General features: G+C 47.9%; 1 protein-coding gene across 2 annotated transcripts; it reads right to left on the reverse strand.

Annotated features, from left to right (window-relative positions):
* Positions 1–217: 217 nt before the first annotated feature.
* On the reverse strand, positions 218–21,292 carry RAB5C (RAB5C, member RAS oncogene family). 2 transcript variants are annotated; one of them, XM_036883283.2, is made up of 6 exons: positions 21,191–21,292; positions 3,938–4,191; positions 2,415–2,566; positions 2,094–2,216; positions 1,089–1,182; positions 218–540 (listed from the first exon to the last, which is right to left on the reverse strand). In XM_036883283.2, exons 2-6 carry the CDS (start codon positions 4,101–4,103, stop codon positions 425–427), a joined length of 651 nt encoding a protein of 216 aa, XP_036739178.1. In that variant the 5' UTR covers positions 4,104–4,191; positions 21,191–21,292; the 3' UTR covers positions 218–424. The 2 variants fall into 2 exon arrangements, with proteins under 2 accessions (XP_036739178.1, XP_036739179.1); XM_036883284.2 differs by having other exon boundaries at positions 21,166–21,255.
* Positions 21,293–21,302: the final 10 nt, after the last annotated feature.

Here is a 21,302-nt window from a genome sequence, read left to right on the forward strand (position 1 = left end):
CACTCCACACATGGTAAGGATATGGACGCTCTTTGCTGAGTCTGCTAATCAGCAAGAGGGAAAGAGGGATAACTGCTCCAACCCCAGCCTCCCCACGTACAAGGGTCAGGGTAATGGGCATGTGGCTATACCCAGCAGGGAAGGGTGGGGAAGCAGTAGAAAGGGCAGGAAGTGGGAAGAACAGAAGATCATATATATTAAAAAAGTGACTTAAGACTTAAAATTGAATTAGTATTTGTACAGAAAGGTGCAGGTGGAATAACTCACTCCGGCCTATGATCAAAATTATATGGAGAAATCATGGTGGACCCCTCCCTCTGCCCCCCCCAGCGGTGGCCCGAGTTGTTAAGTGCGATTGGTTAGAGTGGATTCCAGTCGGGTTGTTCAGGCAGAGGGAGTGGGGGCAGTGGGTAGGCAAGGGGGCTCAGTTGCTGCAGCACTGGCTCCGGCTGGCTGGGTTGTTCTCCTGGAGGTCCACGCCTCGGTTCCGGCCTGGAGCACCAGCTGCGTTCTGGGGCTCGTTCTTGGGAAGCTTCTTAGCTTTGGGAGAAGAGGAAAAAAATGTGTTTGTGGGGGTTCCCTAATACTCTCTCCCAAGTCCACTTGAGTAGAATCTGGCCTGTACCACCCAATCAGTGCTAACTAACATATAAAGGGCGTCACTTCTATGTGCCAGGAGCATTCTGACTGTTTCAGGAAACTGAGGCAAAAAAAGGTTAAACTCCTCTTGCCCAAGACTGCAAAGTGGTGGAATGAGGATTCAAACCCAGGCAGATGACTCTGGAGCCAAATGAGCTCACAAATCCTAAGAAGTGGGTAGGTGGACAGGGATGTAGAGTTTTAGGTGGGTGGTAAACTAAAGGGTTAGGAAGTGACATGTTGAGACTTTGGCCCAGGTTTTAGAAACTTCTGGGGTGAACCACCTACATCTGGGAGTTATTTCATCAGAATATTATTAAAAATGGTTTTATCAGTATATTAAAAAAAGGTCTGCTGGTGGAGGGACTCCACAGACCTTGTACAGAATAGCAGGCCCGCGATATGCCCCTGGTGGAGAGGGGGAAGGAGAGGCAGGAGAGGCAGCTCACCTATTGCCATGAAAATTTCATTCACGTTCATTGCAGTCTTTGCTGATGTCTCCATGAACAGCAAACTATTGTCGTCTGCATAGGCTTGTGCTTCCTGATTTGGATGGAGGTAAGAGAGTGTGGGTGGGAGGGAAATGTTGACAGATGGTGGGGGCCCAGGGTAAAAGTCTTCCCTCATCACTGTGCCTTATATACAGTAGAGACAACGCAGGGGTTTTCAGGCCTAATGCTCTCTTGCTATGGGCTCCCCAAGACACCCATACCATACCCCCAGCTCCCCTCCTCACATAAAGCACCTCTCAGCTCACAAGCATCAGCAATGTTTTGCTCAGATTTCCCTATGTCCTTTCTGCCTTCTTGCTCTTCAAAATCACTAGGCTAGGGAAGAGTTTTAGAAAGTCATTTTCTATATATACTTGCACATTTGGACAAAAACACAAAAGTATGTGGATGCTGACTGCAGCATTGTGTTAGTCTTCTGCTATTACAAACAACCTAGAAGTCCATCATTTAGGGACTGGTAATAAATACACAGTATGTGGAGCACACTCCCATCTGTATGCAGAAAGGGGTTCACACTCATGTGCACACTTCTGGGAAGACAAGAAACTAAGAGGCATCTAGGGGAAGAGAGGTTGAGTTTCTAGGGTTAGACTTAAATTTAATTCTACATACCTTCTTATACTGTTTAAATTGTACTTAATACTTTAATAACTTAAATACTTAAAGTATTACATGAAAATAGGTACTTTGCAGTATGTTTCATTAAGAAGTCAGTTAACAGAAAAAATAAGCAGAAGCTTTAGCTCTCCAAATGCACACCATACTGCTAACAAAAATGAAAGGAGAGGCAGACAATTCCATTAGGCCCATGCTGGAGTCTCAAGAGGATAGAAGATATAAACTCCTCTGCTGCCTCCTAACAAAGCCCCCTGCAAAGCCCCTGAGCAACCTAGGGCAAGCTGAGCAGAGCAGGCTTATTCCTCCCCCAAGGCATGCCCCCACCTGGAATTCCACGGCTCTCTTGCTGGCCAGGTCTGCCTTGTTACCCGCGAGTGCGATGACGATGTTGGGGCTGGCCTGCCTCTGTAACTCCTTCACCCAGTTCTTGGCGCGTGCAAACGTATCCTGGGAAGGCAGGGCCAGACTATCAAATGGATGAAGGAGGCACTCTGCCGAAGCCACTCACTAAAGCTTGAAATGGCAGAGCCAAGGTGTCTTAAGATGTCACCATCCCAAAGATTCTAGTGAGATACCCCCAAACAACAGAGGAAGTCTGCCCACACCCCACCTAGGAACAGAGGGTGGAGAAGGGAAAATGTTTACTGTGTTGGTGATGTCATAGACCACGATGGCAGCTTGGGCCCCCCGATAGTACATGGGGGCCAGGCTGTGATACCGCTCCTGTCCAGCTGTGTCCCAGATCTCAAACTTGACTGTTGTGTCATCCAAGCAGACAGTCTGTGTGAGGAAGGCCGCTGTAAGAGGGAAGGTGGTATTACCAGGCAAGAAGGAACAAGGGAAGCCACCTTCACATAGCTCCACTGTTGCATATGCGCTCTGGCACTTAGGAGCTTTCTGCTGAGATGGGCCCAGAGAGCAGGCAAGAGCGGGCCCTGCGGAGCCTGTATTTCTGTGTATGTGAGGGGCTGGGGATTGCACAGATTTTATAAACCCACACTAGGCAGGGGCAGGAGGAGAAGGGAAGCCTGCTCACACTTCAGAGCACTCTCTGAAAAGGAGTGAGCAGGGGCAAGAGGGGAAGGCCAGGGGAAACCTGGCTCCAAATCACAGAAGGGTGGGCCCACTCACTCCTCCTGTTCCTCATTCCCCTCAGAGAGAACAGTCCAGCTGGGCACCTCTAGCCCAGGGGTGTCACTTGCCTTTAGTTTCCTGAGGACACCCTCACACCCTTTAGCTATGCTGGGGACGCCTGAAAGTCCACGCTGTTCCACTGACAGGCGGAGGCCGGGTAGCCAGTTCCCAACCACCCCTGCCACCTCCAGGCACCCTGGCTAGCCACCACCCCCAGGTTTGACCTTGACCTACTTCTGACTGGCCACCCTCTGATGTGTGAATACAGTGACCCTGTCTTTAGTCTGAGGAGACAGGGGAACACACGGCACTCAGGCATGTGCTTCAGAGGAGCCGCAGAACCGCGATGGGCAGGTCCAGCTCCCTGGGAGCTCCGTGCAGAAAGCCCCTGCTCCCTGTCTGCCCTCCCCCCACCTCCCCAAGGGGCCTGAGGTGCTGCCTCACTTCCCCCTCTCCAGCTCCTGACTCGAGTGCTGAGGAGGCAGCAGAAGACTGCTGACCCAGCCCGTTTTGTTTCCAGCTGCCTGGAAACCTCCTGCCAACCAAGAGGGTAGAGAAGCGATGACTCAAGCCCAAGGTCGGCCCAGGCCCCATAAGGTTTGTACTGGCCACTGAGGTAGGAGGCTGCGTTACATCCTAAATGCTGACCACTGGGAAATCAATGACGGGCTCTGAGCTGAAGAAAGGGTAAAGGTCAGCTTCAGAAATGCCAGCCCACTCACTAGGCCATTTCCCCATTCTGGAGAGTGGGAGAGGCTGGGGCAGATGCACTGCCTGGCACAGTAAGAAGGACCCTGAGCGGTCCAGACCTGGCCTCTGCTTCTCAGAGGCCAGATCAGTGGAAGGGACTTAGCCAAGGCCACACGAAGAATAAAGTGGCAGGAGCAGGAGAGGAAGCCAGTTTTTAACTCCCAGCTAATTCTTATTAGATGCTTGTTGGGACTCTGGCATGGAGACCAGCTGTTGGACTCAATTCCAGGGCCCAGATGAGGAAGGGGCGCTGCTGCCCCAGATACCTCCTTGTACCCACTCACCTCCAATTGTGCTCTCCTGGTACTCGTGGAATTGTCCCTTGACAAAGCGGAGGACGAGGCTGGATTTGCCCACTGCAGACTCCCCCAGCAGGACCAGCTTAAATTGACAGATCTTGTTTCCTGCAGCTGGTCCGTTGGGTCGCGCTGCACCTCCCCGACCCGCCATGGCCCGTCCGGCTGTAGTGGTACCAGTGAGCGTGGGGGCAGGGGCCAGTGCTGGGCAAAGAGGCACTTAGTGGGGAGGGGGTCTCCAACTGCAGGGAAGAGTCAGAAGTACCAGGTCAGTTCGGACACAGGTGCACAGCGAGCCCTTCTTAACTCACAGTCTCTCCCTCCGTCCTCCCTGAGCACCTGGCTGTGCCTCCCTTCACCCCAACTCCCCACCCCTAGCAGTTAGGAGAAGAGCACTAGCTAGGCTGCACCACACATCTATTTGCTCTACAACCCTGAGTGGTAAAGAGAAAAGTGGTCACCCAACTTCAGGTTCATGGTTCTGAGAAAAACACAGTGACTTCCCAATCCCAAATATATATATATATTCATACACAAATAAACACACACAGGAGAAGAATGGGTGTGTGCCAGCCTGGTGACAATTAAGTAAACAGGCTCTTTGCAAAAAAATCACACAGGAAGGCTCTAGGATTTAAATCAATAAATGGTGAACTTGTAGTCTGATAGCTAAGATCAGACCCCGCTTCTGTGCAAAGCCAGAGTGGGCAGTGAGGCTTGCCAGGGCACAGGGAGTCCTGGCAGAAGCTCCTTAGACAAGGTGCCTGGCCAACCTTGTGGGCACTCAGGAGCCAGGACCTGGCCAGGTAAGCTGTGATCAGAATAGCCATTTTGCCCTGCCATCTTCAGGACTGACCAGCTTTCTCAGTCTGAGGCTGGACTATGCACTGGAATCAAAGCCCCATTTCACTCCCTCACCCTGAGCCTCTTCCCCACAGTTCTCTTTTTTGATGGGCCAGAAATCCCACACACATTAAAAAACAAAACACACATAAAACTACACACCAAAGCCAGAGAGTTCCACTGGCAGACAGAATGGCTGCCAAATCTCCCTTTTAAATAGAGACCTCAGTTCCATTCTCTACTGGCAGAGGCAGAGGGTGAACAAGGGGGAGGTATGGAAGGGTGGAGACAAACATGGGCCACCAAGACCCGCACCCCTGCAGCTGGTGTTCCAGCACTGCCATATTAGTCACTCGGCTAGTGATAGCTTTGGAGGCACTGAGGGTGAGGAGCCTACCTCTAGAAGCCTCTAGAAGACTTACACTAAAAGGTATCAGAATATACACAGATTGAGTATTGTGAGTAGGTGTTATGTCCTGAACACGGTACAGCATTTGAACCTAAGTTGGAGAGGAAAGGTTTTGATAAGACTGCCCTTTGCATGATGGGAGCCTACGCGGGAGGGGCCTTTGGAACAAGGTCCCCAGGACAGCCCAACCTGCCCTCCTGAGCAAGGCAGGTGCATTCCCTTCACAGTCAGAGGATGGGGAAGACTGACATGAGGGCCATCTGTGGGAAGCTCCTGCAAGAAGCTGACAGCAAGGGGCTTGCTTTGTTCAACCCGAAATCATTTTTCACACCCATGCTTTCCTGGTGACTCGTTTAAAAAGTGGGCTTCAGGAAGAATGATTCACTAGCCAGGAACAGTTTCCTTTCTGGATAGCACCAAAGGAAAAGAGGCTTGAAAGGGGGGCCACTTCTTCCCCAAGAGTATACAGAAGTTAAGTATGGGAGGGTCTCAATGAGTGACAAGAAATGCCAGTTTTAATACATTTCATAGTTCAAGATGCTTTCTCCTTTCACCCCTGTCGATGATGTTTGCAAGACTCCATGGCACTTGGGGCAAGGCTTGTGCTTCTGGCTTTGAGATGCCTATCTCATAATGCCCAGGTACATACTGGAAATTCAAAGAGTGCTCACCAAATGAAATAGTTTTCAGAGACAGTGAACATGAGCAACTGCAGAGATATTATCTCCTTTCAGCTTTAAAACAATCTCCCACTTTTCAAATAGCCTGATGCTTACATAATTAAAGGTCCTGCTCAAGGCCACCCAGCAGACAGGTGACAGAGCCTTCATGCTCATGTGTCATCCTGTCCTCCCTGCAGATGGAAGAAAGGTGGAGGAAACGCCCACTCTCTGGGATGGGTTTCGGGTTGCTGGGTAAATGAGGCTCTCTTTTTGTGGCAGCAGCTTTGCTGGCCCCCAGCAAGGCCTAGCTCCACTGACAGTCAAGGTGATCTTGCTGTGCCTGAGTACTCCCAATAGTGGGAGGAGCCGCCCACGGCCGGGCAGAGTGACAGTGACAGAGGAAAACCACAGTGGAATTACGAGTTGATTGTTACCACAAATCCACATGACACACAATCTCGGCTCGACAGCAGAGTGTCTGGGGCATGAATGAGGGATGCCCCTAGAGAAGGAGGGATGAATGAGCGGGGAAAGGGTGACAGAAGATGAAGCCCCAGTTCCAAAAACACAAAAGCAGCCGGGGCTAAGGGCTACAGGAGGAGAAGCCAGCACCTACAAGTCAAGAAAAATAGAGACAACATCCAAGCCTTGTCCCTATCACATCAGTGAGTTTCTAGACCTACCCAGACAGAATCTGATTTTTTTTAATAAGCCAGAAGCAGAGACAAATAACTCTCATATAGGGTTTCTCAGCCCTGTCTGCACGTCAAAATTGTCTGCACAGCCAAACCCTGGAGGCTCTGATACAGGTTTGAAGGAGGACCTGGTACCTGTATTTTTAAAAAGTGCTGTAGGTGCTCTGCCTGGCACAAACTGGCTGACGACGTGTTCTTCCTGTTTGCTGGTCCTGCCTCCCAGATACCTGAGCAGGCACCCATGGCTGTTTTTATGGCCTGCTGCTGCGAGGTTTTTCTGGCCCCACTTGGTGGTCACATGAACAGAGGTGTCGAACCTTCTCAGATAATAAAGCTTGGAAGAAGTTGATTTTGTGATGAAGGGCACAGGGAGACAACAAGGTGTCTAAGACAGGCAATGGCCATACCCAGAACCCCACACCCAGAATCACTCAGGGCATACAGAAAATAACCCTGACCAACTAAATTCAGATCTCTAGAGGTGGAGTCTAGAAATCAATGAAATCAATGTTTTAAAAATAATCCCGAAGTGTCTTACCTATATTATTTCCTTCTACATAATTTGGGTTTAATTTTCTCAAGTTTTTTTAGATTTCAAAGAGGGAAGGTTGATAATTCTAATCTTTTTTTTTCCTATATATGCATTTGAAAGTAGAAATTTTTCTGTAACCATTTCTTTAGCTACATTGGGTTTTCATTATGATATAGCTGAAAATATTTTTCTTGTTAACACCGTGAAATCATCTTTGATACATGAGTTATTTAAAAATAAATTTTATTTTCCAAAAAAATTTAAAAAAAAAAAAAAATAATCCCCAAGCGATTCTAGGCAGCCTGTTTAACCACAAACCCTCCCAATTTAAGAAAAAATGTCCTCTCCTCCCAAGAATGTACCCCTGGCAGGGGTAAAGGTGAATTCATGCACTGAGCTGGCCTGCCACCTATGGGAAGGAATTTCACTATGGGACTCTTTCCTCAAGAACTATCCTTGGGTACAGTAAGGTAACAGAATTACAACCAAAATTGACACAGCAGAAGTCTTCTTTCAGACAAAAATAAAATTCTCTTTAAGAGCTAAAGTTGTAGTCAAAGTTTCTTACAAGGCATAGAATTGCCCAAATATACTTTTTTTAACCAGTTTCTCCAGCACCAGGAAAAACACACAAGTAGGATGAATTTCCTCCTGGATATTTTCAGGAAGCTGCTGATGTGGTGGAGCTTCAGACCCACAGTGAAAAGACTCTCCTTGCTATGACCTGCTCGCCACTCCCTCCAATCAGAAGGTTTGTTCAGAGGCCGCAGAGAATGAGAATTCCCAACCCTGTGTCATCACAGGCAACAGGAGAGAATGCAAGGACCCAGAGGTAGTCCAACCTTTCCTCGTAATGCACACGGAAGCACAGAGCGATCGGAGCTCCTAAACACTCTGGCCTCATTAACAGGCATGATGGGCATATACCCAGCCAGTTCTGGGGCCAAGGGCAGGAGAGAGAGAAAGAAAAAGTAAGACACTGTTCTTCCTTTGAGTTTCCTCTGCTCTGGACACTACAGGTCAGTGGGTCTCAAACATTTTTCATCAGAATCATCCAGGGCCTTTAGAAAATAACCCTGGCTGACGCTTAGAACCTCACCCCCCCTGTTCTGAGAGAAATCTGCATCCGTGGATGTTTTATTGCCCTGGTCTAGCTTAGATTAACACATAGTCTACAGGCACACACCTGATCATCTACATTTGCTCTCTTACAACGCTAAACTATGTTTTCTACCTTTATTTTGCATCTACCTACCACTTCAGCATTTTATTAAAAATAAAAAAAAAATAATAATAATAATAAAGGGAGAAATGTGGTATCCACTTATAAATCAAGTATAAAAATCAAACGAATATTCATATTTGAACTGATTGTTTATAGTTCATAATGTGTGATCAAAACCAAAAGTTTCTGTGATGACTGCCCTTGCACTGTTCACCATGTAAGAACTTATTCACTATGTAAGAATTTGTTCACCATGTAAGAACTTGTTCGTTATGCTTCAGAAGATTGGAGACTGACGAAAATTAGGCTTGGGGTGGATTAATGATTGTGCATTGAGCATTGACTCCCCTATACAGAATTTTATTGTTGTTAACAACCATTTGATCAATAAATATGAGAGATGCCCTCTCAAAAAAAAAAAAAAATATCCTGAGCATTTTGGATAACAAAAAAAAAAAAAAGAAAAAGAAAATAACCCTGGCCAAGTGAATTAAAATCTCTAGAGGTGGAGTCCAGAAACCAATGATTTAAAAATAAGTTCCCTAAGTGATTCTAGGCACTCCATTTAAGCACAAGAGCTAGTTGATACAGGAAAGAGGAAAGAATGCAGGAGACAGAAAGACACCCCCAGATCAGCACTGTGGACAATACAGGTCTCGATCAGCCTGCGGGTGGGGACTGATCGCTGGCTTCCCTGAACAACTGAAGCTTTCTCCAGATGCTGCTGGAATGTTGCCTGTCCCCCAGCCTCCATTTGAAATTTTCACCTTTCTCTTCTCTAATCCATGAAGTCACCCACTTCATACTTTTCTCCTTCCTGGTAAATGGGTGAGCAGTTCCAGCTGATGGGTGTCTCTCATGCTTCCTGTTTGCTTCAGAGACTTCCTCTAGCTGACAATCCTGGCACGGCCTGGATAGTGAGCTGATTAGGGAAACCAATCAGACTCTGTTGACCAGAGGCTGAGCCCAGACCGGCTCACTCAAGGTTAGCCTGGGGGTGATGAGAACTATCAACTGACCCAACCCCAGGGCCCCCTGAAAGGGGTTCAGGCCAGTGACTGTTTAGTTATGCTTTCCTCTGGAAAAAAGCATTCCTGAATAATTAACACCACAAGAGTTGGTCAAGAGAAGACAACAGCAGAAGCAACTTGTTAGCTTAAAGGGAACGCAGCATGGGACACTGGAAGGGAGGCAGTCATGTTCAAAGGCTAAAGTGGAAGACATTATAAAGCTGAGATTAGCCAGGGAGATGATTTACCCATAGACCCTGGAGCACAGCTCTTCCTCAAAGAAAACCACCACTACTGGCACACAGGACCAGTGGGCAGACTCACCGCAGGACTACCCAGGCCTCTAGCAGGTTGCAGACCCAGAGGAAAGAAGATTCTGAAGCAACACAAGCCATGAGCCACGGAAGTACCCACCACTCTTCCCCAGCACAACTAGAAGGTTAGGACTCAGGAGACTCAACTGGGTTTGGTTAAAGCCTTGTTCCACTGTCTATTAGCTGAGGAACCTTCGCCAAGTCAGACAAATGACTGCTGTCAGCTTCAGTGCCTTATCTATAAAATGTTGTGATTTAATACCCATAGCAAAGGGTTGTTGTAAAGGTTAAATAAAACAACTCATAGTGTGTACAGCACAGTATTAGGCCAAAGTTAAGGTTCCAACAAATGGCAGGCTTATTCTAAGTACTAAAAGCCTAACTAACTAGTTTTGACTCATTGGTCAAAACTCATTATACATGACACTCTACATATCCACAATACTTGACTCATTGTCACAGCTCAAAAAGTCCTTGAAGACTTAATCCTCCTCTTCCCAGTTACAGACAAGGAGATGGAGGTGAGGCTAAGTGACCTGCCCAGAGTTACAGGCAGGTGATGGCAGAGCCCAAACCCAGGACTCACAATCCCAGCAAGGCTCCCCAAGTCAGAAATAGAACCCTCCAGATATTAACAATGTCTGCATCCACTGCGAATTATGGGTGTTGCCACTTTCCATGTATGCTTAATAAAATATGGCTTTTGACTGTAGAAAAATAAGTCTGTGTCAAACTAAAAAAACAAAACACAAGACACAGCTGGATGGAAAAGTTCTATATCTTGATTTGGGAGGTAGATACATGGATGTATACAAATGTAAAAATCCATCAAGCTATCAAGCTGCCTACTTAAGATACGTAAACCTTACTATATGTAAGTTATATGTCAGTAAAAAACATTTCTGGTATACAACGAGAAAGTAAAACTTATAAATTACATGAAACCAATCTAGCTTCCCTGTATATAAAATATTTTCTGCCGCCTCTTTAGCATAACAAAATTCAGAATAAAGACAATAAAAGAGATGATACCTGAATTCAAAGAGTATTGAAAGAACATAGATACCCAGCCAAACACGGGGCAATAGGATTCAGTGCTAGTGTGGCTGCTGCATATATATTACGAATATATTTATTGTTTGTACTTAACTATGGGCTAAAGAACTTGAAAATTGTTTAAAGCTTCAAGATCATAAAAAGAGAAGCTGATATTTATAGCTTTTTGATGGGGAGAAAGTTGACCATGGGGTGATGCTCTGCACTCTCCAATGAGTCCAGAGAATAGAATATCTGCAGAGGAAAAAGTGGCTTAGGGGTGGGGGTACTGGTATCAAAGAGAGGGGGTGTCTTCCCATGTGACCAAGGCTATGGGATTGCTACACATGGACCTGTGTCTCACCTGAGAGTATAACAGAGGAATCTTGGCCCTGGAAGCCAGAAGCTTAATAGCCCAGGTTGAGCTTTGGGGAGACCTCTGATAGGCGTATTAGGCCTGGGCTATCAGTAAGTAGGGGGCATAGGGGAGACAGCAGCAGGAGAAGAGGGTGCTTCCTCTATACAGCCACAAAATGACTCCTTTCCAGGGGGAAGGGAAGGAAATCATCCCAGCGGGGGACTTGGAGTGAGCTGGGTCCCCTACCATTGGAATAGGCCCTTGAATCTGCCCCAGCCCACCCAATTCCCTTAACTGGGATCAGTTTCGTCTCACTCGCCTTTCCATGATAAGACTCTTCTGGGCTGAGGGCCTAGACTTCTGCACCACAGCAAGGCCCCAGTGGAGTCCACAAGAGCTCTGGCTGAGGAAACCAACTGTACCAACACCAGCCAAAGGGGCTAGTGTGCAGGGGCACCAAGAGGCTTAATGGAGGCACATGACCAAGTGGTCCTTTGCCACACTGTCCAGGCTGACCCTGGAGCTCTGCCAGGAGCCAGACAGGACAGAGCACAGCTGCTCCTGCAGGCCTTTCCCCAGTGCAGGAGGCCTGCTGTGTCACTCAGGACAGATGCTAAGCTGAATGAGGTGGAAGGAACCCTTGAGGGATAGACCCCCAGCTTCCCAGAGCCCTGCCCTAGCAAGAACGCCAGGAAGTCTCCTGAGCTGCAAGCTGCTTTCTCAGCTCTCCACAATAGATGGGTTCCCTGGAGGGGCTGAGAGAAACAGAGTCAGTGCTAACTTTCAGGCCAAGGATGGAAACCTCCAGTCCGGCTTCCTTTCTTCCTGTGCCCATGGGAGGAAGACTGTTGAGGGGCAGGCGGCCATCTCCAGGGACCTGCTGACACAGCCTGGTTAGTGTGGTCTGCCCGTACTGACCACAATAGGGCCCCAGGATTCAGGGGCAGGTCTGGGATTCTTATTCACTGGGCCTTCTGATCGACAGAGGAGCCAGGCATTTGTGAGGAAGGACAGACAGACAGGGGACTGTTTGCAGCTGCACATCCTGCCTACTAATTCTCTGTGCACTCCCTGCATTTGTTCCCCTCGTACAGTTACTATTTACTTAGGACAGTTCTAACTGGAATCCCGTCAATGCAGGGCCATCTTCCCTGTCCCAAGGCGGGGCACTGCAGGGGCCAGGAGGACCAGCCACAACAGCTGCCACTCCTGCTGCCACCCCAGGCCCAGAAAGACTCCAAACCTCTGCTGAAGTCAGGGTCCCCAGCAGCACCTGTTCATCCATCTACCCACACCAACAAATATACCGGACACCTCTCACAAACCCTTCCCGTCTTTACAAAAACCAAAAGGAAGACAACTGAATTCACTGCCCTCTTTCTCCTAAACAGAGAGCAGAGGGCAGAGGTCATATTTGAGAGGCAAGCAGAGGAAAAAGGACTCAGTGATCAGACACTAGCAAGCAGGATTCCTCTTGCTCAGACATCACACACACTGGGGTCAGAGGCTGCCCAACCAGCAAGCAACAAGGTCAGAGTTCCCACTGTGAGATCTGAGGAGCAGTGCCTCCTCTCAGGGACCTGGGTGCCAAAGAACAATGTTTTAGGCTGTTTCTTTCTCAATTTTTGCTGTCTGAAATGTAGAATGGTGCCAGGGGAAGAAGTCAAGCAATGAACGGGTCTAAACATATTTCAATGAATGAATCACATTATTATTTCCATGGCCCCAAATTTTGTCAGACTGTTGTAGATGGCAAGAGGTTGGAGAACTTGGGGGCTTGAAGGTTGGAGAAGGTGAGAGAAATTAAAGGCATTGTTGCAGGTGAAAAGGATTACACAACAAAAGTCTCACAGGCTGGTCTCTAGGTTTCTCAGAGAACATTAAGCCTGACACACAGTAGGTACTCATAAATGAAGTGAACTAAGCCTGCAATATAGGCCTGGTTAGGTTTGCTGAGTGAAAAGGGCAGCTGAAGGCTTACATACGCCTCTGTCTGACAGAGCCTCGGACCCCAGAACACAGCCATGGCCCAGCCAAGGAGACACCTCACCACCAGATAGGACCTCTTGGATCCCTTCTGCACAGGGGCTAAAAGCACAAATGCTGGAGTCAAACACATTTCAGTCTGAGTCCTGGAGCCACCTCTTACTAGGGCAAGCGTGTGCTCTGTCACTGAACCCATTTCCTCACGTGTGATGGAGCGGCCAGGACCCCTTTCCCAGGGCTGTTGGGAAGAGGATGCATGTAAGACTTAGCAAAGGGCCTGGCTCACAGCAAGCACTCTGAAATGTCCCTGCGAAGGGAGTGTATCCCTCAGTAGGAACGTTCACACACTATTTATGCATTCCTTTGGCTTCCGGTTTCTTTGGACCCCATCCTTCAATGCCCCTCATTTGGAGACAATACTGACTAGGACAACTGCAAACGTCTGAATGTTTTGTCCCCCTAAAGACTCTTATACTGAAATCTAATCCTCACTGTGATGGCATTTGGAGGTGGGGCCTTTGGGAGGTGATCAGACCAGGAGGGCAGAGCCCTCATGATAGGGATTAGTGCCCTTTTAAAAGAGGCTCAAGAGACTCCAAGAATGAACTAGTGGTTACCAAAGGGGAGGAGTATGGGAGGGCGGGTGGGGAGGGAGGGAGAAGGGGACTGACGGGTGTTATGTTTAGTACACATGTTGTGGGGGATTGCAGGGAGAACAGGGTATCACAGAGAAGGGACATAGTGGATCTCTGGCAACTTGCACTGATGGACAGTGACTGCAGTGGGGTATGGGTGAGGACATGATAATATGGGTAAATGTAGTAACCACATTGTTTTTTCATGTGAAACCTTCATAAGAGTGTATATCAATCATACCTTAATAAAAATTTTTTATAAATAAATAAATAAAATAAAATAAAAAATAAAAGAGGCTCAAGAGAGCTCCCTCACCCCCTGCCCCACCATATGACAACACAGGGAGAAGTGAGCATTCTGTCACCTGGTGAAGGGCCTTCACCAGAACCTGAGCATGCCAGCACTCTGAGCTTGGACTTCCCGCCTCCAAAACTGTGAGAAATCCATCTCCTTGTTTATCAGCCACCCAGTTGGTATTTCGGGATAGTAGTCTGCACAGACTGAGGTGACTTCACCAGTGTCCCAGAAAAAGGACCAGCTCACACCTGATGTCCTGTGACCTGTGAACAACCCTAACCTTGTATTTTCTGAAGACTGGCTTCTTGAGTCACAAGAATGGAGGAAGGACCACCACCATCCAAACAAATGAGCACTGAGTTCAAGCCCCCACTCAGGCAAAGCATAACCCCTTAAAAACAAAACAAACAAAAAAAGAGCTCACAACACAAAGCGTCTTAAAGCCCAAATGCCCTTCCTTCCATCTCAAAACCTCTTTCAGGAAAGGGAAGAAGGAGCTCAGTTGTGGAGAGGGGGAGGGGACAGGACTAGGACAGCTGAGACAGAAACCAGAGTTCCTTTTAAAAATCCAGCCTGAAAATGTGAGAGGTTTGAAAATTGGCTTCATTAATCACCACAGCCTTCTGAGCAGCTCAGAGAGCAATTTGATGATTAGGAAAGCAGCCATGGTTAGGGAGGCCACCCACGCCCTCCCCCACACCTGGGATGCTTCTGACAGTGCCACCTGAAGGGGACACACATGGGGCTATGAATAGAAGGCAAGAGGCTTGTAAAGCAGATCTGCTTTAGATCCCAAGTTAGCAGTTTCCAGAAGGGCTTGGGTTACACATCTTCAAAGGGATGACAGTACAACCGAAGGATTTAAGCTATTCAGTGATTCAGGATAACAGCTCAAAGTGACAGTCTGCCCTGAGCCTGCCTAGAGCCACAAACCCTAACAAAGGGGAGGTCTGTTTTTGAATGGCAGCAGGAGAACACTGGCCCAGACCATGAGACCTCGAGTCCTGGAAGGCTTGGCTGGAGAACTTAGCACCTGAAATAGAGAACGATTATGTACCTCATCTTCCCAACTGGACAGTAAACTCCAGAGTAAATACCAAATCCAAGCATTTTGGGATCAGTCAAAGTATGAGGGGTACAAGAAGTACAAACAGGTGAGAAGAGATACACCACCCACCTTTGGGGTCAACTCCCAGGACTCACCCAGTAGGTTCCCTGGGTGCCTCTCCATCTCAGCCAAGGCCAGAGTCTTCAGTGGCTATGACTAACCATCAAGGGAAGAAAAAACTTGAACCCATTCATATAACTCTGTATCAACACACTGAGAGGAAATGTACGCTAAAAAGGCAGTGGCCTTGAAGAGACAGCAGATTCTAGGAGATAACGAAGTGAGCCTGAAACATCTTGTGGTGCCGAAAAGTCAAGAAGTGCTCAAAATATAAAACCCACACCCCGCCCCCAATGACGGGGGTAGGTCAAAGGGAGCTGAAAGAGCTCTCAGGGACCGAAGCTGAAACAATCGAGCAATAAAAGAAAGTAGTACTGGATTCTAAACCAAAGCATAAAGTTAATGTCCACGATCCCATGCTGATATAAGTTGAATAATTAAATAAACAGGGGAGAACAGACAAATCTCTCGTGTATAATTCAATTAGCTAGTCTGCTAGTCATTCCCTGCTGCTCAAGCATGGGCTACCCATAGTGACTTCTTTCCAAAGAGGATGGTGAGGAGAGGGGGAGGGGAGGCTGCGACTTTACAGCAGAGACACCTGACAAACATCACCTTAACTGGGTGACCAAGGTCAACACCGACAGTGATAAGTAATGTTGTGTGCCCTTGATATGATGTGATAAGAGTGGCAGTTACCTCTGTGGTCTTCCCCCCAAAACTCATAATCCCTGTGTAATCGTGAGTAAAACATCAGACAAATCCCAATTGAAAGACTTGCCATAAAATACCTGGCCAGTACTCCTCAAAACTGCCAAGGTCATCAAAACCAAGGAAAGTCTAAGAAACGGTCACAGCCAGGAGAAGCCTAAGGGAACATGACAGCTAAATGTCGCGTGGCATCCTGGATGGGACACTGGAACAGAAAAAGGACATGAGACAAAAACTAAGGAAATCTGAATGAAGTGTGGATTTTACTCAATAGCAATGTGTCAAAATCAGTTCAGTAACTGTGACAAAGGTACAATACTAATGTAAGATGTTAGTAACAGCAGAAACTGGGTGCAGGGGTTTGTGAGAAAGTCTGTGCTACCTTCACAGTTTTTCTAAAACTATTCTGAAATAAAAAGTTTATCTTAGAAAAATAAGGCAGTGGCTTACCTTGGGACAAACTGGGATCCAAGGATTCCAGTTACCATAAACTCATATTTATAGAAATGTGTTAACCTTATGTGGAGCTGGGCCGAGGGGTGTGAAGTAGGGGGTTGGAGGAAGCCACATCAACAATCTCAAGGTGCCAAATTCCACAGGCACAGGGCAGGGGAGTTTAAAGGCCATACCTGTAGATTACACAAGGGAGGGCTGTTCTCACCACTTGCCTGTCTACACAGCTGCTGGCGCCACTTTCTTAAACAAACGTTCATCTCAAGAACGAGCTTTGTGCAAAGTAGCACCCATGGACCAGGGTTCCATTCACCACCACTGATCCTTGCTAAGTTCTGGCCTGGGGTCAGAGCTGTCTCACGATACACATGCTGTGGAAGTTGGTCAACAGGAGTATGGATGGCCAAAGCCATGCCCCCCCCCCTCCTATGAAATCCTTCAGCAGAAATGGGAGATTTGGAGAGTGCTACCCTCTGGAAATAAAACGTGTGACCTGCCCCTAGCCCCGGCCCTATCCAATGTATCATCAGTACTGTAACATTCACCCCAATTACCTGTTTGCTCTCCTGTCTCTGAGCAAATTTTCAGAGGATGGACCTAAGAAATGGCCCAGGCTTTTGGGTCAGACAGATGTGTATGTGAATCCCAGGCTCACCACATCCAAACTGGGTGAGCTTAGGCAGTGTGTGTTAAAGGAATTGGGCGGGCATGGGCTTCAAGGGCAGGTATGAATGCCTGCCCTTTCCTTTAACAACTGCAGTTGGGGGGACAGGGGGGTTGGTATGCTGGGTACCATGGAGGGACTGGTCATACAGAGATAAAACAGGACACGATCTGTGCCCTACAGGGCTCCTACACAAGGAACACTGAGGAAAGTGCATGGAGGGAAAAAGCCCTCAGCCTACTTGGGGGAAGGGAAGGCTTCACAGAGGAAGTGATGTCCCAAATGAGCTTTGAGAGAAAATTAGGAAGCTGAGGCTCCCAGGCAGGTGAGAGGGAGAAGAGCCCTCCAGGCAAAGGTAAGAGCATGCAGCCCAGAGACAGGGCAAGGAAGGGCTGTGCTGCATAAAGACTGGAGCACAGACTTTTGATTGTGACCCCTGCTCTGCCACTCACTGCAGAGTTTCCCCCATGATGTGCAGATTAAACACAGTACCGTCCTCCTGGAGTCACTGTGGGATTTAAGGAGTCAATACATGTGAAGGGCTCAGGATAGTACCTGGCACACGGTCACAAACCTCAAGAAGTTTAGCTCTTACTTGTATTATTGTTCCTATATATGGGAGATGGGGATTATTTGCTCTGAAAACAAATCTCTTAAAATAGACTATTAATGCAGAGGACTCCTTCAGAAATACTCCAGTTCTCCTCTGCTCAGGCTCTTGAAAGCACTATTACCTAGATTTAGGGACACCTTAGTTTATAAATACTACCGGATGCAGTGCTTCTCAAACAGCCCCAACAGAAGTACTCCTGACTCAAGTGAGGGGAGAGGAAATGCCCAACCCAAGGAGTCTGGGAATTGAACAAAAAGCAGCCTGCTTCAACCAAAATTTTTCAAGTTTCCTGTTTTAGCTTAAATTCATGCAAACTTTGCATTCCAGTCTCTAACAGATCTAGGACTGTTTTAGTGTGAAAATGTTTAAAAATGAGTAAGATTGAAGTGTCTACAAAGCCTCTGTATGGTCTGTGGCTCTGAGTATCCACAGCATATAACCCCAGCAGGGTGTGGGAACCCCAACGGATTCTCACAATCATGGCCTTGGCATTCTCTTCAATAAAATGGGAATACGACCCACGTCAACACCCAGGGAACAAGACAACATGCAAAACTATCACTGGGCATCACAGTAACACTGCGTACAAACACTGAATCAGAACCCTAGAGATGAATTATAATGTGCCTTTAAAACTCCACTGATCCATAAGATTGCTATTGCGTGAATATCTATTCTGTGCCAGGGACTGGACTAGCTCATTTACCCTTTGTTCCTAATTCTGTAAGATATTTTGTATCCCATTTTACTGGAAAAAAACAGAGGCTCAACAAAGTCAAGTAACAAACCCAAGGCCAAACACGTAGTAAACAGGGGAGTCCAGATGACCTCTCAGTCTGGCGGACTCTAAAGCTCCCGCACTTTCCACCCCACCACACTGCCTTCTCTGTTTACCGGACAAGGGTTGGAGGAAAAAGGTCCTTTCTAAGAAGTACTTGCTTGATGGGGCTGAATTTAAATTTTTGACCTTGCTGTTTCTATGTAAATTCTACTGAAAGGAGCTCTTGGTAGACAGCCTCATTCTTCCCACCTGCAAGCCAGAGGCAGCACCAAGGGGAGTCAGGGGGCTAAGCAGAAGCTGGCTCTGCTGGTTCCCTGTGCTCGTAATTCTGCACGGAGACCCCTGAGTCCACTCACTTTTACTTTCATTTTCGGGCCATCATGATGTTCAGGTTCTCAGAAATCAATGGTACAGAGCTGTCGGCAAACTCTCAGACCCTGAAGAGTACTGATTTGGTGCTCATGACTTCCATGGTCCACAGAGGAGAAGGGGGTCAAGAAGGAGAACAAGAGGGTGGGGTTGGGTGGTGAAAAAATGGAAACAGGAGGAGTATCAATGATGAGGAACACTAGAGTCTACACTGAGGCCACTGCTCACTCTTACCTTCATTCTTTAAACAGCCAGAAGGAGGCCCACTATTAACAAAAGATGAGGCATAGCTAGTCCCAAATCCCAAGCCCCAGCCATACCACCTTCTAACTGTATGAGCTAAGACAAGCTACTTAAATTCCTTTATCATCTTAAAGTGGAGATACTAATCCCACTCTCTCCCAGGACTCACGAGAAACATGTATGGAAAGAACTTTGCAACTTGAAAAGGATTTATAAAAATTAGTTGTTACCACCCCTTTATAGTCTAAAGGCAGAAAAAGCCAACTAAAGGCAAGAGAGAAGAGGAATGGCATCAGAAAGGAAGAGTTCTGTCCCACACCGAGCCTCCCCTCTTTCTGCCAAGCACTGTCAGATCTCTACTTAGACTCTATAACCTCTACTGGACAGGTGGCTGCCTAAACATCTGTGGTACTGATGCCTTCCTAGTCTCTCTGAAAAGGAGAGCTTCTCCTTCAAAAGCCTGTCTCGGAATCAGAGCTGGCAGAGCACATCCAAAGAAGGTCCCCTTGGAAGGCTGGCCAACCTCATCCTGGGACTCCTAAAGAGTTTCAGAAACCACAGCCCATGGCTGAGGAGGTAAGTGTGGTCAGAGACCAATGGCCTGTAAATGGCCAGGCCCTCTCTGACCCTGCCCCCAAAGGCACAGGCTGACCAGATTAGAGAAACCAGGTTGGCTGTAGAAGTCTCCAACGACCCTCCAAAGAGACCTACACAGAGTCTGCGATCTGACTGTTGACCCTAATAAGGAAAGTTTTTGTTGTCCAATAAAAAAAGGAGTAAGTGCATTCTAGCTCAAAAGTTTGTAGGAGTCAGACACTGGTGACTGTCTAAAGTAGTCAAAAAGACCTTAAGGCAAAAAAACTTTAGCACTTGCAAGTAGCATCTAAGGGCAGTAAAGATGGCCCAGGACACTGAAGAGCTACAGAAATCCCCAAAGATTGCATGGCCTTTCCTCCCTTCCTCTGCTGTAGATAGCAAGGGTCACTCATGGCCTCAAAAAGTCAGGCTTCTCTCATTAAGGTACACTCTCTGGTCTGTACTTTGGTCACATAACAAAGAACCTCCGAGCCTGGTCTGAGACAGCAGCCATTTCACAGACCTAAGTCCCAAGCAATAGACAAGGATCAGCTGTCAGTATGGACTGTCTCCTGGGAAGACTGTGGGGAATCAACACTTTCTGGCATGCATGGGAATTCCTTGGGCTACAAAAATTAGCACATTAAGAACCAGAGGTGGTACTGTGATCTCAACTTAATTCTGTGTAATCTGCAATTTTCCCAAGCCCAGAAGGGACTGGAGACAGACCCCGGGACTAGGAGTGGCATGGACCTGTTGTTCAGGGAGGTAGGGTGTGTGTGTGTGTGTGTGTGCAGTCCCAGGAGGAGCAGTCCCTCTGAGGCAGCTTGGAAACCACTCACATGCTCTGCAAGGACAGGGCTGAGCCTGGAGCAAGGGGGGAGGAGGAGGGAAAGAAGATAATGAATGGGCAGATCCATCCTAATTTGTGATCAGTAGCTAGAATTGAGCAAACCTCAGCTGAATTTTTCAGAGGAAGGAAGACAGATACATTCAGAACAACATAACTAGAGAACAGCATTAACTAGAGGGCAGGGCTGGAGCAGAGGGGCAAGACAAGAAGCCAGCTCATTCCTAAAAAGTAACCCAAACTTTAAACTGCTGAGAACCTGGCTGGCTCTGTGGCTTGAGGAAAGAGAGGAAGTAAGGAGTTTTAGGAGCGTGTGCCTGTGGAACGGTCTCACCCACGACCCCCCCACCCCCGACGAATCGAGATAAAATTCCTCTAGGGCTGGAGGAGACAACTGTTTTTGTGGGACGAGGGGGAAGGAAAACGGAGACAGACAGCATTCCTCGCCACCTCTAAGAGAGAATAGGGACAGACTCCCTTACACCTGGCAAAGATTCCTCCAATTTCGGGAGCAGAGGGAGCGGAACTTAGGGTCTCTCCCTCTCACAATTGCACTGGACAGGCCAGAGATGAGCCAAAGGGGTTTCCCAAGGCTCACGTAAGGCAGGTGAGGGAGGAAAAGAAGGGACCTCCTTTGGCCCGACGCCCGGGGAATCCCTTAAGAGGGGGCTACGGGTCGGGGGAGGGGTCAGTATCCCCCTAAGACGGGGTTGGGCGGAAGGGAGGGTTGCCCCCGAGAGGTTTCAACGCGAGCGAGACGCTGGGTCCCAGAACAGGCACACTCACGGCGGCTTCGGGGCAGCGGCGTTACCTGGGGCCGGGGCTCGGACAGGCTCCGCAGTTCTCCCCCCCGGCGGTGTCCCAGGCTCCGGCCTCCACTTCCGCCTTTCAGCCTCTCCGGATCCGGATTTCCACCTCCGACC

Source organism: Manis pentadactyla, chromosome 4 (assembly GCF_030020395.1).
Source record: "Manis pentadactyla isolate mManPen7 chromosome 4, mManPen7.hap1, whole genome shotgun sequence".
NCBI lineage: Eukaryota > Metazoa > Chordata > Mammalia > Pholidota > Manidae > Manis > Manis pentadactyla.